Here is a 16,949-nt window from a genome sequence, read left to right as displayed (position 1 = left end):
AGAAAAAGCATAGGATCAGTTTTGACAATGGTTTACAATAAAGAATTGCATTCATACATTGAATGATAGGTCTGCACTTTAAGCGTAATCCATAAATTGTCAGGCAGCTGTCTGAAGGTTGTAGAACAAGCTGAGGAGTTCAGATCCTCTCATCTGATGGAAGCCATGAAAAAATTATACCAAATGTGACAGGGCGCAACATTAACTAGGCACAGCCAGACTCAATCATATATGTCAGCAAGTTGGTCCATTAACAGAAAAATGCTATAATCCCAAATTCATCTAAATAAAAAGAGTCCACATCAGTTTATTCCCAGCTTGATAGAAAACCTTTTATTTCCCCATTCACAAAAGTAAACTAGAAAGTGACACATCAGTTAACATCCCACCTGCACCACAGTTGAGGAAAAAAATACCAGTACTACATCAAATTCATTCCTCAAGGCTCATATCTAGATGGAAACAAAAATACAGGAGTTTTCACAATTCTTCCCTTCTTTCCCCAGGTATGCACCACGCTCTGTCTCCCCCTCTCAGTACTACCACTTTACATTAAACTTGACAAAATAAAATGGTCCGCTATAAAACAACGAAAACAAAAAAATTCTTTAAATAAAAAGAACATTACAGGGAAAAAAACTTTTAAAGTCTAAACAAAACTTTGTGCGCTTCTTCTGCACAAAAACAAAATATAAAAAAATAACGGTCATTTAAAATAAAAATGAACATAAATAAAAAAAACTAAATGAACATCTCATTAGCCTTGGGAAAAAAGTAGAATGCCTCAACTTGTGGAAAACTGTTAAACTTGAGAAATATAGATGGTTTTGAGATCAATGTTTCGCTACTACGATTTAAGAGGAGATTTAACACCGCTCAACATTTCGACCCAATTCTTCCTGATAGGACCAGTATCACATTGGGAGCATTGTGCAAAGACTGTGGCAATTGGCCAGTATCTCTGTGCACACCTATCCTACTGTCAACCTTGGCGGACCAGACACCCATCCACCAACACTTGCATATCAGTTTACCCCTTTAGGATATGATTAAAGTGTCACCCTCTAAGGGTGGAAGCGGTTTACAAAAGTGTGTAAAGATTCAAAACACTGTCCAATCAACCACTTATGTACAAGTGGGTTGGTGTTAAAATCCATGTTATATGGATAAACACATTGTATACAGCTTACTTGAAATTGCATTTTCACAGGTACGCCTGACGCTTAAGGCAGTGTTTTCTTCACATTTTGAATATCTATTTTCATTGTGCGGCGTAAGATAAAGATTTCCATAGTTTCATTGACCCGCTAAATCTCAGCTAAGCTTTGAAAGAGAACTGATGTACGACTGGCAATCACAAACAGATGGTAAAATATGACAAGTGTTGATGATACACAGGGTGTCTCCAATATCTCAGGTGTGAGCTACATGTCCATCACCTTGCGGGAGGGCCGGTACAAAGTTAAGTCTAAACGGCACACACGCTTACAGTAAAATACAGACACTCAACGAAATAGTCCGATGTGACAGACCTCCAGACATTGACAAAATACAAGACAATCACTCCCTCACGAATGTTAATGTATCCAATCTCAGGGGAAACAAAAAGAGAATTAGGATCAGTATAATAATACCCAGACATATCCTACACAGTATAAACGGGTTGAGGAAAACAGCAAATGGCAACAGCCACCACCAACTGGACTAGAGCCAGTTTAACCTGGACTTTAAGTACTTCTACTAAAGATAGCAACCCACTTTTATTATCACAGCATGCGTGGGTGCGTTGCATTTGATGCCCTTAAAGACGCGTCCCCCTAGAAGGGCAGTATCCGCCTTTAATGAGATGATAGTCAAATAAAGCGATTATGGAAAAGCATGCAACTCAAGGTTGTTCGGGACTATGGACGAGATATGTATTATGTATTATTATGATGGCCGACTGACTAGTCAAGGTCTTTTTCCATCTTCGTGGACTCATTGCATTCTCCACTACATACTCATCATTCTGCTCACGTAGAAAAGGCTGGTACATTTTCTGTTCGACTGTCTGGAAACACTGGTGGGAAGTACATTTGATCCAAAATACTTGATGTTGGTCAGTCCTTCCCCTTTAAAAGGGGCTTTCAAATGAAATCATACCCATTGATTCTTGAATATAACATATGCCTAATGCGTTTAGCTCAACTGTCAAACACCATCAGAACCCAAAATAAGCTTTTTTAGTCCTGTTTGTTAATAAAAACGTATACAAACACTGTATAGCCTCAAAACACGGTTAAAACGATAATCTTGATACCATGGACAGTCAGTCCCTGTATCCATTACTCTGTCCATGAGGTTGCGAGTAGTTACTTTTCTCCAGCCTTATCCCTCAGCTGTTTACCAAATCAGTGGCGGATTAGCCGTTTGGTATTGTTCAAAATGCTGATTTGACCCTTTAAATCTATGGTCCTCTCCTTACCCTTTAAATCTATGGTCCTCTCCTTACCCTTTAAATCTATTCCATCCATCTGATTGCATGCCTTACTTGTAAACCAAGCATATGAACGGCGGCGTTAGCCTTAACCTAAAATTCTCATTTTGACCATTGCTTATACAATATCTTATTTATATCGTGTCTTACTTCAGCAAGCCATAACAGTCATAAAAAAAACAAGTGCATAATATCAATTCAAACCAGCAACTGATTTATTCTAAAGTTCTTCCTGAAGCCTTAATGCTCAAGTCCATTGTAAAAACTATAAAAACAAAAGTAGCAGCAAAACGGATTATGATTTTTACTACAGTATAACTGGTTGCAGGGATGTGATTCTTCCATAAGATCGATTGAATCTTGCGTCTCTGAACTATGGCATCGCTGGATCTCGACACTATAGAAACCCACCCGTCCTGTTTGTTAGGTCTGGCGACGGGGAGGGCTGGTCACAGAATAAGTACGATGGGTTGGCTAAATAACCTGGTGTTGTTACCTTAGAACAATAACCTGACTACCATTACATTTTTACCTTTAGAAACACTTGTAACAATGAGATACGCACACACGTCACTTAAGAGGTTATCATTGCCATGCAAACCAATCAATCCCTTATTGGAAAAATGACCTTTGTCAGCACTACAGTAAAATGATTCCTGGAAGGATTGTGTCTGTCTGTTGTAGTAAAGACTATGAAAGGGAAAAAAAGACTACATTTAAATTAGTATTTCTCTTAGGAGGGAAAAAAAATGTAATTTCAAAAAGTAAAATGAATTCAGCAAACGTGGGAAAAGGAAGAAAAACTGTCTAAATATACCCGTGTTTAATAGAGAAGTCCCAATATGAACAGGTATGGTACTGTACTGTCTATGAAAGCTTGAGTAGTAAAGGTGCAAATTACTCTTCTAGAACTCTCCCCGTTATTACGTTGAAAAGCATTTCATGCTTTCCCCTCTGAGGCTAGCCTTCGGGAAGCTATTATAAAACATTAGCGCTACTTCGGTATCCCGCCCACAGCCTTTGTATAGATTATCAAATGACTATTGTAGAATGTATGCAAAGTGCTTGTGCACCGATTGGTCGTTCGGGCCAGGGCAACTACCTTCCCTTCCTGAACTAAGTCTAAGTGTGCCAGTCTACATATTATGCGAGTTGTGTTTTTAAACTGTGGCTCCTGGGCTGGTTTTTAGATTTCTCCTTATTAATTGACTTATTCCGGGGTTGCTGCCACCCCGCCCGCCCTCCCACCACAGCTCTCCTCTAACCTTGGTATCTAAAGAGTTATCGAATGGATTTAGGGCCGTTCGCAGCCGACCCCTGCATATGCTTATCCTACCCTCCCTCCCCCTCTTACAGAACCCTGTGGCTTTGGTTACATCGGAGTATGTCGTCGGATTTAAGTTTGGCGTTTGAAATCCAGAGGCTTTCTCCCCAGTTTCCCTCCCAGTAACCCTCCCTCCCACCCACCCTCACAGAGACACACAGGGTCGTGGGACTTGTAGTCTGAATGGACAGGAGCCAGGGCCAGTCCCTCTCCTCCTGCCCCCACGATCAGGGCAGTGCAGTAACACAGATGGATGAGTTCCCCCAGTAACCCTCCCGTAGATTAAACCTGGAGAGGGGAGAAAGTGGGAAAGGGGGAGAGAGGAGGAAGAGGAGCAAATAAGAAGAGGAGAGAAGAGGGAATAGGAAGAGAGAAGAAACAATGTTTTTATTTATTCAGGTGAACAGAGAGAACATGGAGTAAACATAACATAAGGATTTGGGAAGGGAAGCTGATCCTAGATCAGTTCTACCTAAAGTGAGTCAATACCTGACAGGCGTGTCCTGTGTCGGCGAGGGGAACTACACGCCATAGCAGGCCGACAGCCTCTCCTTCAGCAGAGGGGGGAATTGTTCTGAGAACTGCTGCCAGTTCTCCTCGCCCACCTGGTCCTTGAAGCCATGGAGGATCTACAAAAACAACAAAGCTTGTAAATCAAGGTGAGATATAGGGACAGAGGAGTTCAGCAACTGGCAAAGCTGGTTCTCTTTTGTTTTCTTAGCACCACACGTCTCAGAGTCTAAAATATCCACAAGATATGTTCAGATTTCGAATGTCTGTAGAAAAAGATCATCACAGGCTGTGGAGAAAGAGGAGCACTAGGTCGACTTAGAACCCAACAGTCTAGAACCTTTGTATTCTGAGGATCAAACATATGGGTGAGATTTGTTGAGGTTTATATCTCCGGAGTGCTTACCTTGTAGAACATGTCCCTCAGATCGTCCTTAGGACTAACCCAGGAGGCCACAGCATCACAGAAGAAAATGAAGTCCTGAAGAGACACCAAAGTTCATATGACAACATCCTCATCATGCAACATTCATCCACATTCCCTTATCGCTCATTTAGCATCCAATCATCCTTCAATGACACCAAACGCGCTAGGTTGAATACAATGTGCCTCCTCTCACCAGTTATCTCAGTCTAAATTACATCCACACTAGTTATTCAGATTTCGAATGTCTGTTTAGAGTTCATCATAGACAAGAGCAGAGGCAACACACTCAGGGAATAAAAATATAACAAGTCCTGGCCCCAGTAAATACATGTTCCTGTGTGGAACAGTGTTCAGAAGCCCCCCCCTCACCTGAACCACTCCAGCAGGGTTGACTCCAATCATCATGCAGATTCCACGGAACGCAGAGTCTTTCTCCTCATTGTCCCTGATGTTCCTCAACGATGTGCACCAGGGTCTGATAAACTGTTGCAGCATGGGAGACACCTCCTGTGGACACACGTAGCCCAGCCTGCCGATCGTAATGGCTGTCCCAAGTGAAACACAGAGGAGTGATGCTTTATGTGGCAATAACTACTAGGCCATAACAACAGAGTTTAGAACAATCACCTCAGTGTCAGTCACACACTCAGACCTTAAATTTCCACATAGAATATTTCAGATTTCGAATGTCTGTTAGAGAGATCATCATAGGAGTGGACTGGAGCCTAAATACTGGTTTTGTCTATGGGGGTGGGGGGTTTAAGCATGCGTGTCTGTGAGTACCGTACCTGTATTCTCCAGGAGGGTCTTGGGTGTGTTAGGTCTGTTGATGATCTCCACCAGGTTGTTGAGGACCAGCCCAACATAGGGTTGCATGTCTGATCCTTCAGGCACCAAGGAAAACACCACAATCAACCAGCTGGAAATTATGGCATTGCTCGCCATACATGGGTTCAATTGCTATTGGAAATCTTTCAGATGCTTTGAGCATTTTCCCAAGCCTGCCTGGAGCGGCAAATGGACAGGGTTTTAACTTTAGAGACTTTTCTATTGGTTCCTTTCCAACACAATCAAGCACAGCTTAAGTATTTCAAATGATTTCAAATAGAATTTGAAGCCAGGTCTACAATCAATCAATTCCTACATCAGCGCTGTCAAGTATTCAGTGTCATTTAGAGTATTTATAGTGTCATTACAATCATTCCTATCAAATCACCACAGCCAACGGATTACTGATGGAGTCAATCTGGTGGTGTTGCAACAAAAATAAATAAATAGGGTTCTTGTGATTTCTGGGAAATTTCCCAAAATGGCCGCCATCTTTAAGCAATGGTTCCCCCTAGCTCACCTGAGCAATCTCCTTCATCCTTCTTGTCAGTTCTCCCTGTAGAGGTATTATAGCACAATGTCACTACACTGTACTACTGCTGGTCGGCCTGCCATGCTTGCACACACCTGCAGGCCTCACTGTTACAAAGTCCAATGGCAGCAGGACCCATCACTCAGGCATCTTGCAGCACACTGTAGTCAAGGGAGATTGGCTCACTAGTATGACAGAGGGTCATTGAGTTCATGGGTTATAGAGAAAGGTCAGCGAATCAAATCGGACAGAGTTAGCTACATGCTCCATCCAAGAGACACCAAACCCTAGCAGCACACGCCATAACACACAGCACCATAACCATCTGTGTGTTCATCCCTATGTTGTGACCTCACAGTCACACTCAGACCTTTCACTTCCACATACAACACTTCAGATTTGGAATGTCTGTTAGAGATCATCATAGGAGTGGATGGTCGCTGGTGGTCTGTGTGTGTGGTCTGTGTGTGTTGTTGTGAGAGTTAGAGGGAGAGGAAAAGCAGAGATAGCGAGAGACATTTTAGAGTGGTTGTGAGGTAAAGAGTGGGTGTGTAAGAAATGAAGACTGCAGTAAGTACACACAGCAAGCAGTAACTCACCCATCTGCATGGCGATCTCGCCAATGGCCCAAGTAGCGTTGTTACACACAGAGATGAACTCTGGGTTCAGGTTCAGGCCCAGGATCGGCATGAACTCAGCTGGAGGGGAGAGACAGGTTTATATACAAACTAGTCACACAATCACTGGTATACACACACTCCCACAAACACACAGGTTCATTAAACAGTACACACAACTAGTCACACAATCACTGGTATACACACACTCCCACAAACACACAGGTTCATTAAACAGTACACACAACTAGTCACACAATCACTGGTATACACACACTCCCACAAACACACAGGTTCATTAAACAGTACACACAACTAGTCACACAATCACTGGTATACACACACCAACATACAAATAAAACAAACTACTAGTCAGTCCAACACACTCCTCAGCGCCAGTAACTGGTGATCTCGTCCTGATTATCAATCTACTTTTTCATGACATTGACAATGTCTTCACTACTATGGTTGACTCACCAATGCAGGGTTTGACATGAGGGAAGCAGGCCTTGGTCAGGTCACCCAGCAGGGCAAAGGAGCTCTGTCTCACCTCTGGCATAGGGTCCTGGAGGAACGCACAGTTAGTCTCAAACTCAGACACACATCTGGTTAAAACAACTATTTTGAACTTTTCTTAACACTCCAAAAAGCAAGAATATCAATTTTCATGTATTTTTTTGCGAACGACAGAGCAGCACTGTACAAGCTATACGGCAACATATCCTCCTTCAAGTTGGCTAATTTAACATTTTCAAAATGGCCGCTGACAGTTGGCACTTGGAGGCCCCTGTGTACCTGCATGCACTGGAAGAGCAGGGTCATGATGTTGCTGCGGGCCACCAGCTGGTCCACACTGGCCCCCAAGCCCTCGGCCAGGCCACTCAGCAGGTCCAGGGCCACAATCATGAAGTCCTTGTCAGGGGCTTCATACTGGTCAGGGTGCTGGTTGTACATCTGGAGAGAGAGGAGACGGACAGAGAGTCAGTGGGTTTTTGTCAGTTAGGATATGAAGCTAAAACGTACGATTTGTTTAATAAATTGCTGAATAAACGCAGTTTGTTCACACTAACTCGTGCTTTGTGGTGTAGAATAAATTGACAAGTAACATTTGTTTATAGTATAACAATTCCTATCTGAAACCAGGTTTCCATCCAACCTTTTCATGCGTGTAAAAAAAAAAGTCACGACAGTCATGATGGAAAGAGAATGTCTAAACTTTCCAAAGGAAAAAATACACAAAAAAATACGCTCAACAAGGTGGAATCTTTTTGCTTCGGTAAAATGTATTATGCGAGAAATGGCAGTGGAAAAACTTGTGTAAATATTGATATAAGCATCATACTGAAAGTTGAGTCACATGATGACATGTGGCCCCCCACTACAACACAGGAAAGTATGCAGTTTATTAGGCTACAGATGAAAGTTATGATGAACTTCACAGGGTGGTTAAAGTGCAGTGATGAGCTTGATGCTCCTTTCCAATAAATATCAAGGGTCTTATTCTGGTGACATGATGATCGACACGTGACTGCAGTTTGGAAACTAAAAATATTCTTGCTCTTTTGTCCATAATAATCTCATCATGTAGGCCAGCGGTCACCAATCTTTGAGTCAAGATAACTTTCTGAATCAAAATGTAAACCGAGATCTACAGCTCAGATTTCAAAAAAAGTTGACTTAAAAAAACCTAAGCCTATGAAACATTAACCAATTAAAACAGTACTGTTGCAATGAGGTTTGTGCAGTAGGCTATAGGCCCAAAACATTATCACTGCATATTGGCTATGCTTGATTTACCCTGCCAATTTCTTTATTATATTTTAAAAAATGTAGGTATATGCTCACACTGGTAATATATCACCTATTGTAATACTTGTGAGGCATAGCTAGGTGAGCATAATTTGCGTTTGTTTTTTACTGGACTGTTGGTCTGCATCTGATGGTCAGTCTGAGGGGAGGAAGGGAGCAGCGGTGAGGCTCACCATCCCTCCGCTCTACCTCCCTCCCTCCATCCATCCGCTCTACCTCCCTCCGCCCTCCCTCCCTCCCCTCTACCTCCGCTCTACCTCCCTCCCTCCCTCCGCTCTACCTCCCTCCCTCCCTCCCTCCGCTCTACCTCCCTCCCTCCCTCCCTCCGCTCTACCTCCCTCCCTCCCTCCGCTCTACCACTATGTAGTGGTCCTACCATGCTCCCCTCTACCTCCCTCCCTCCCCTCTACCTCCCTCCCTCCCCTCCCCTCCACCTCCCTCCCTCCCTCCCCCTCCACCTCCCTCCCTCCCTCCCCTCCACCTCCCTCCCTCCCTCCCTCCCCCCTCCACCTCCTCCCTCCCTCCCCCTCCACCTCCCTCCCCTCCCCTCCACCTCCCTCCCTCCTTAGCTCTCTCTTTATGTAGTGGTCCTACCATGCTCCCCTCTACCTCCCTCCCTCCGCTCTACCTCCCTCCCTCCCTCCCCCCTCTACCTCCCTCCCTCCCCTCCCCTCCCTCCCTCCCCTCCCTCCCCCTCTACCTCCCCTCTACCTCCCCTCTACCTCCCTCCCCTCTACCTCCCATCTACCTCCCTCCTTAGCTCTCTCTTTATGTAGTGGTCCTACCATGCTCCCCTCTCCCTCCCCCCTACCTCCCTCCCTCCGCCCCTACCTCCCTCCCTCCGCCCTACCTCCCTCCCTCCGCCCTACCTCCCTCCCTCTGCTGAGAAGTGGACAGTCTTCCAGCTGATGGCCAAACTAAAGTCGCACTGCATTATTTCTGCCTCATGCACCAATTCAGAAAGTGAAATATTCCTTGATATTAAAAATAAGACGTTAATAAGAACAAGCTTATCGGAACACTTGGTTTCTAAAAGTTGTGAACAAAGTGTTCACAGTGATGAATAACAGCTTAAACATGAACTGACTCAAAACCAGTAGCTTTATGCTGTACTCATTGAGTCTCTCGTCATGGTTTTAAACCTTTGCTGTGTGTTGGAGGCTTCTATTTGCAGTCTATGGCTGGAGGAAACTTTGCAGACAGTGATCTGAGCTATCTGATGGCCAGCGATAGGCCTATAGGTGCACTTGATGTGCTCTCTGGGCCTGCCGGGAAGGTGGAGTTCTACCTTCAGACACATGAAATGGTTCAAAATGTGAACACTGTCTTCCCGGCACTAGGGCTGCTGAATCAAGTGCACCTACAGCCAACAGAGCGAACCGAATACAAAAAACAGGAACGCAAAATAGGCGTTTATCATCAGTAGAGTTTAAAACGCGATGGAATTTTACATTTTAATTTTTTTATTTGGGGGTACATGGAAATTTAACCACAAATTGTGCACGACGTCATCACAGCCTAATTTAAATGTTTACATTTTATTCCTTTAGCAGACACTCTTATCCAGAGCAACTTACAGGAGCAATTAGGGCTAAGTGCCTTGCTCAAGGGCACAGAGATTATTCACCAAGTCGGCTCGGCGATTCAAACCAGCCACCTGTCGGATAGTGAACCCAACACTTTTAACCACTATGCTACCTACACGCAACAAGTCAATTGGATGGAAACATCTCTGGTGGGAAAACGCACATGATGTTTTTATGCCACGTGTCGAATATTTGCATGAAAATCTGGTCGCCAATTGGAAGGAAATCTAGCTATATCTGGCTTATCTTGTAACCGTTTGTTGAAATACATTAACATGGTTCTTCACTGAAGGCATGTCTGGTGATTTAATGTGTATAAACTGTACTAGAGAGAGCAATAGTAACGGTGACTTTTTGTAGGTACTAACTCCACCATGGCTCGTTGGACAAAGCCTATGGGAAAATCTATCATTTTGGGGGGATAAACGCCAAAAATAAGGTCTGTGGTAAACACAGGCTTAGGAGATCTTATACATTTTGTTTTATGAGAATCTTCAACTAACGTCACTTCTTGTGAATTGAAGAATTAAAGTAATCAAAACAAGCACATAAAGGCTTCATAATTCATAAAGGTCATGTCATTAACCGACTGTTACCCGAGGTAACTCATTTCCAGTTTTTAGAACAAACTGTCGAGCTCTATAGGTTCTTACCATGGCCTGAGCGAGGGTCTTCTGGACCAGGGTTACACAGCGCTGGTAGACAGGCTCACAGTAGGGCAGGAAGCCACTTTGCAGGGCCGTGGCCACCGACGACAGACACTGGGGAGGCACAGGGAGAGACAGGGTTAGTTTGCAGGGTGGGGGACGGTAACAAATATACTGCCTGCATATCAACAGGTCAAAGTAGTGTCCTGTCAGTGTGTCCTTTCCTTCACTTGCGCCGATCTTAACCTGTTGGGGCTAGGGGGCAGCATTTGCACGTCTGGAGAAAAAAAATGTACCCGATTTAATCTGGTTACTAATCCTACCCAGTAACTAGAATATGCATATACTTATTATATATGGATAGAAAACACTCTATAGTTTCTAAAACTGTTTGAATGGTGTCTGTGAGTATAACAGAACTCATTTGGCAGGCAAAACCCTGAGACATTTTCTGACAGGAAGTGGATACCTGATGTGTTGTATTGACTTTAAACCTATCCCATTGAAAAACACAGGGGCTTAGGAATATTTTGGCACTTCCTATTGCTTCCACTAGATGTCACCAGCCTTTACAAAGTGTTTTGAGTCTTCTGGAGGGAGATCTGACCGAACAAGAGCCATGGAACGATGATGGCCCATTAGACACCTGGCGCGCGAGTTCATGTTGGGTACCCTCGTTCCAATACGTTATAAAAGAGTATGCATTCGTCCACCTTGAATATTATTCATGTTCTGGTTAAAAAAGGCCCTAATGATTTATGCTATACAACGTTTGACATGTTTGAACGAAACGGAAATATATTTTTTCCCCTCGTTCATGACGAGAAGTCCGGCTGGCTTACATCATGTGCTAACGAGACGGAGATTTTTGGACATAAATGATGAGCTTTTTTGAACAAAACTACATTCGTTATGGACCTGTGATACCTGGAAGTGACATCTGATGAAGAGAATCAAAGGTAATGGATTATTTACATAGTATTTTCGATTTTAGATCTCCCCAACATGACGTCTAGTCTGTATCGCAACGCGTATTTTTCTGGGCGCAGTGCTCAGATTATTGCAAAGTGTGATTTCCCAGTAAGGTTATTTTTAAATCTGGCAAGTTGATTGCGTTCAAGAGATGTAAATCTATAATTCTTTAAATGACAATATAATATTTTACCAATGTTTTCTAATTTTAATTAGTGACGCTGACTTGACTGCCGGTTATTGGAGGGAAACGATTTCCTCAACATCAATGCCATAGTAAAACGCTGTTTTTGGATATAAATATGAACTTGATAGAACTAAAAATGCATGCATTGTCTAACATAATGTCCTAGGAGTGTCATCTGATGGAGATTGTAAAAGGTTAGTGCATCATTTTAGCTGGTTTTATGGTTTTGGTGACCCTGTCTTTGACTTGACAAAACATTACACACAACTCTTGTAAATGTACTGTCCTAACATACTCTAAATTTATGCTTTCGCCGTAAAACCTTTTTGAAATCGTAAAACGTGGTTAGATTAAGGAGATGTTTATCTTTCAAAGGGTGTAAAATAGTTGTATGTTTGAAAAATTTGAATTTTGACATTTATTTGGATTCAAATTTGCCGCTCTTGAAATGCACCTGCTGTTGATGGAGTGCACCACGGGTGGCACGCTAGCGTCCCACCTAGCCCATAGAGGTTAAAGGGACAGTCCACAAATTTGAAGATGTATTTTTTTTTTTATACCTAGGTAATTTGAAAAGAATATTCAAATTCTTAAAATTCCCTTTAAGATATAGCATTCTTTTACTGTTCCTGTGACTTCATATGAACAAAAGGAGTCAAGGAGAGGGAGTGGATTTATAACTTATCAGATACAGAAGTCAGTCAGTCCCCGTTTAGATCTCATGAGCCAATACATTTTTTAGCAAAATCACGTCTGGGCATCAACATTTTATATATTTTTTTAAACAAACCCAAGATCGACCAGAGCCTGTCGTTTCCAATGGGAGGAAATGAATCATAGTGGGAAGAACAAGCAAAGAGGTGGGTAGCGCCAAGCACCAACTAGTGAGATCCTATTGGCGCATACTAGTACATATTTGCATATTTTCGTGAGGGAATGCCTACTCTGAAGTGAGCGTGTGCAATAACTACATTTGCCCTTGCACTCCTAAACACACGTTTATTTTACTTTGGCAAAGGGTAAAGTCCCGAAAACACAGTCCAGTCTGTTACAGATTCTAGTTGTAGAAACAGAAAACTGTATGGAGATCAAATGTTCCATCGATGAGAACATGCAGAATGTCAGATTAAATACATCTCTCTCCATCTTCTCCCACGGCCAGCCACTGGGCTTCCTCTCATCAGTCAGACTAAATACATCTCTCTCCATCTTCTCCCACGGCCAGCCACTGGGCTTCCTCTCATCAGTCAGACTAAATACATCTCTCTCCATCTTCTCCCACGGCCAGCCACTGGGCTTCCTCTCATCAGTCAGACTAAATACATCTCTCTCCATCTTCTCCCACGGCCAGCCACTGGGCTTCCTCTCATCAGTCAGACTAAATACATCTCTCTCCATCTTCTCCCACGGCCAGCCACTGGGCTTCCTCTCATCAGTCAGACTAAATACATCTCTCTCCATCTTCTCCCACGGCCAGCCACTGGGCTTCCTCTCATCAGTCAGACTAAATACATCTCTCTCCATCTTCTCCCACGGCCAGCCACTGGGCTTCCTCTCATCACCATATGTGGTAGTGAGTGGAAACGCCAAGCGGATGCTTCACACATACATCCGGTGAAATATCTGTCTGTTCTATCCAACGCTTCTATCATTAAGATGTGTAGTACAATAAGATGTGCAGTATAATACAGACCATTGGAAGCACAAGTCACCTGTTTCCATTGGTATGCTTTGAGTGGCTCTAAGAGCTAAAGATCATTTTACAAATCAATAAAAAATGACCTACAACAAAAAACCAGCCTAGTGCCTCATCTCCGGCACCAGTTAATTGTCAGCTGAAGAGGTTAAGGAGACCAGTCCTACCAACACGCTGCTGTGGATCAGAAAACGATCTCTAATTAGCATCATGTATGTTCAGATGAGAACATGTCATCACTTCCACAGCAGCAGCTAAACGTAAAGTCGTTCTGCAGTCTCTGTAAACACACACACACACGAGCAACAGTCTACCAGCCACTTAAGGAGTTCTAGGCTTTTCCCCAACATGCCAGATTGTCCTTCACCAGAATATCATTATTGTTGGTGTCTGGCTCACGAGACTAGCAACAGCCATAAAGCAATGACGGCAAATACCATAAAATCCCATCTAAGAATGATCCACCTCGTGATGCACCAAGCATGGTTGTATATAATGTATATAATAATGTATATATGTATAACACGATGTATAACCTCCAGAAGTGGAAAGAGATCCTTGTCCTCGTCCTTCAGCTCATTCCATTTGGCAATGAGGGGAGGCATCAGCTTCTGGATGTACTCCTGTAGGGGGAGAGAGGAGACTCATTATACACTTCAGTAATAAAGATGAAACCTGTGTAAACCAACCAGGTTGAGGTTGTGACGTAGCGACAACCTACACGTGACATGATTTATACACGCGTCTTCTCTCACTAAACCACCTCAGAGTCTAAAATACATCCACACTGGTGATTCAGATATTCATCATAGAGGAGAGCAGAGAGGCAACCATCTTCACCATAAAGATGACCCTCTGAAAAGTAACCAAGGAGGTTGTGATACAGCAACAAAGCACCACAACAGAGGATGTTGTACATCATAAGACGGTTAGGAGTTGTTGGCCATGAAGCTGATCCAGCTTGCTGATCCAGCTTGCTGATGTTTCTAAGTGCTAGTTTTCTAACTAAGTGAAGATCCAGACTCACAGGCTGGTTGAGGTGGTGTCCTACGGAGTCGGCGAGCGTTCCGATGGCGTCGTAGAGGATGAGCAGGTTCTTGTGCTGGTACTTGCCGAAGGCGAACACCAGCGTGTCCAGGATGAAGCTGAGGTAGGGCACCAGCTCTGTACACGCCTCCTCCTCCAGGGTGGCAAACGCACTGAGGGACACAAAGGCCAAAGGGTCAGAGTACAAGAATGGACACATCACACACACAGACATTAATACAATGGAAACACAATAACATCTGCTTTAACAACCAAGCTGGCCTATACACAACCCTTTAGGAGACCAGTCCTACCAATATTCTGCTGTGGATCAGAAAACGATCTCAAATTAGCATCATATGTTCAGGTGAGAAACATGTCATCATTTCCACAGCAGAAGTCAAAAGCCCAGTCATTCTGCACTCTGAACACACCCCCTCTTGAGCGTTTAATTGAGCTTGCCTTGAGTTCCAGGGTTGAACTTTTGGGACTATTCCATTGGTTCCATCACAGCAGGCAAGCTCAATCAAGCACAGCTTAATTAATGGGGGGGGGGCAGGTATGACTGTCATAGCTGAAACACATTGACAATGCCAAAAGGACCCTCCCCCACACAGCACACACCTGCAGGCGGCCTCCTGCACCCTCTTGTTGCCGTCCAGTATCCTCTTGAGCAGCTCGGTCATCAGGGGTTTGAGGTGGGAGTCTGGGGGCTGGCTGACCACCCAGTGGGCGTAGCGGGACAGGGTCCAGCAGGCGATGGAGCGCACCAGGGCCTTCTTGTCACACAGGCACGCAATGAGGTGGGGGAGGAGCTCCGGAAGGTAGGGCACCATGCCCTGCATACAGCCTGGAGGAGAGGAGGGGTGTGAGTGAGAGAGTGAGTGAGAGAGAGAGAGACAGAGTGAGAGTGTTTTTGTCACAGACACAGGAGGAGGTGGGGGAGGAGTTCTGGGAGGTAAGGCACCACAATGCATGGAATTTTACTTTATCTTCTATGACGCTATTTCAATATTTGGTCTGTCTGTGATTGGGGGGGGATCAGTTTAGTAGGGAGGGTATGAGGTCAAAGCACATATTGGAGATAAAACCTCATTAAGTGATCAGTTTAACCATGACACATTGTCTTTACCTGGTGTATTTGTGAAGAGATTCAATTGAATATTGCCATCTGTGTATCGCTTATGCAACATTCAATTCCTCCTTTCATGACGATAAAGTTGGATAGAATTTGAATCTGGCTAGCCTGAGGCAAATTCTTTATTGACAACACTCAATTGTAGGCCAAGTCTATTATCAACACAAAGCCACGTGAAGGACAGCCAGTCATCTGGCTTAGTGTTTATACGTTTTAATATAAAATATACTCTCAAATGGAATCCAATTAGTGTACATCCTATTAGTGACGTGTTAACTGGGTCAGCGCAGTGGAAAATATATGGCATTACACCTACTCTGCATTAGGACAGTGACACGTCTCCCTATAATGTCAACATCTGCCGTCTGCCTATATGAGTGTGTTACTGACTAACAGACAGGGGGGTCATAAAGGGCTGAAGAATGAGAGAAAGAGAAGGTGTAGCCAAATCACAGTGGAGAGAGAGCAAGACAGAGACACAGTAGAGTGACAGGGGAACCAGACATTGGCTGGAGCAGCCACTGACAAAAAGGAACGACAGCACCACTGCCAAGTCAATCTGAACTGACCTATCACAACACGGAACTAGACAGAGTTCCACTAGCAGAGAGTCCGCAGGGACAGAGTGCAGTTTTCATTTCGTTGACACCTATTTGTCAGTGGCAATTGACGAGACGATAACTGACTAAACAGACCCAGAAAACACTACAATTCAGCAAAATTATTTTTCATTTAAGTTGATGAAAACGAGACCAAATACTGACTAAAATCACCTGTTTTTTTACCTGCTGCAGAGTAATGTGTTCTTCTGCCAATTGGACTATTGGGAAGAGAATCCTGCGATATGTTACGCAGAACGATATGTTGGATGGACAAGGCTATGTATGTTTGTGCACATGGAAGTCAGTGATTTGTGTTTACTATTGGTTAATGAGCCATGAAAAATGTGATGACTAAAATATGACTAATGAAAATACATTTAGTGGACTAAAATGGTCCACTATTTCCATAATTTTAACAATAGCTACACTAAATCATTATTCAAATGACAAAAATGTGACTTTGTAATATTTCAGTCAAAATGAGTAAGACTAGACTAAATCTAAAAAAGAATGGCAAAATGAACTGAGTAGAGAGGTCTGACTGTAGGAGACCTCTGGACCAGACAGAGTAG

At 43.5% G+C, this 16,949-nt stretch overlaps 1 protein-coding gene across 2 annotated transcripts in view; it reads right to left on the bottom strand.

Moving 5' to 3' along the window:
- Window positions 1-306: 306 nt before the first annotated feature.
- The window catches only part of LOC106606533 (transportin-2), a 32,142-nt gene continuing 15,499 nt past the window's right edge, over window positions 307-16,949 (bottom strand). The window contains exons 13-25 of one of the 2 annotated variants that reach the window (XM_045715600.1): window positions 15,262-15,487; window positions 14,639-14,810; window positions 14,148-14,234; window positions 10,763-10,870; window positions 7,510-7,668; window positions 7,192-7,279; window positions 6,697-6,795; window positions 6,086-6,121; window positions 5,526-5,621; window positions 5,107-5,282; window positions 4,717-4,791; window positions 4,290-4,429; window positions 307-4,088 (exon numbers count right to left, since the gene is read on the bottom strand). In XM_045715600.1, coding sequence (XP_045571556.1) covers window positions 4,322-4,429; window positions 4,717-4,791; window positions 5,107-5,282; window positions 5,526-5,621; window positions 6,086-6,121; window positions 6,697-6,795; window positions 7,192-7,279; window positions 7,510-7,668; window positions 10,763-10,870; window positions 14,148-14,234; window positions 14,639-14,810; window positions 15,262-15,487 — 1,430 coding nt within the window. In that variant the 3' untranslated portion in view covers window positions 307-4,088; window positions 4,290-4,321. The remainder of the gene's footprint in view (window positions 4,089-4,289; window positions 4,430-4,716; window positions 4,792-5,106; window positions 5,283-5,525; window positions 5,622-6,085; window positions 6,122-6,696; window positions 6,796-7,191; window positions 7,280-7,509; window positions 7,669-10,762; window positions 10,871-14,147; window positions 14,235-14,638; window positions 14,811-15,261; window positions 15,488-16,949) is intronic. The other variant, XM_045715601.1, reaches the window with a different exon arrangement.

This window comes from Salmo salar, chromosome ssa03 (assembly GCF_905237065.1).
Source record: "Salmo salar chromosome ssa03, Ssal_v3.1, whole genome shotgun sequence".
Classification (NCBI taxonomy): Eukaryota; Metazoa; Chordata; class Actinopteri; order Salmoniformes; family Salmonidae; genus Salmo; species Salmo salar.
The sequence above is the reverse complement of the archived record's forward strand: the minus strand, read 5'-3'. Positions and strand labels throughout refer to the sequence as shown.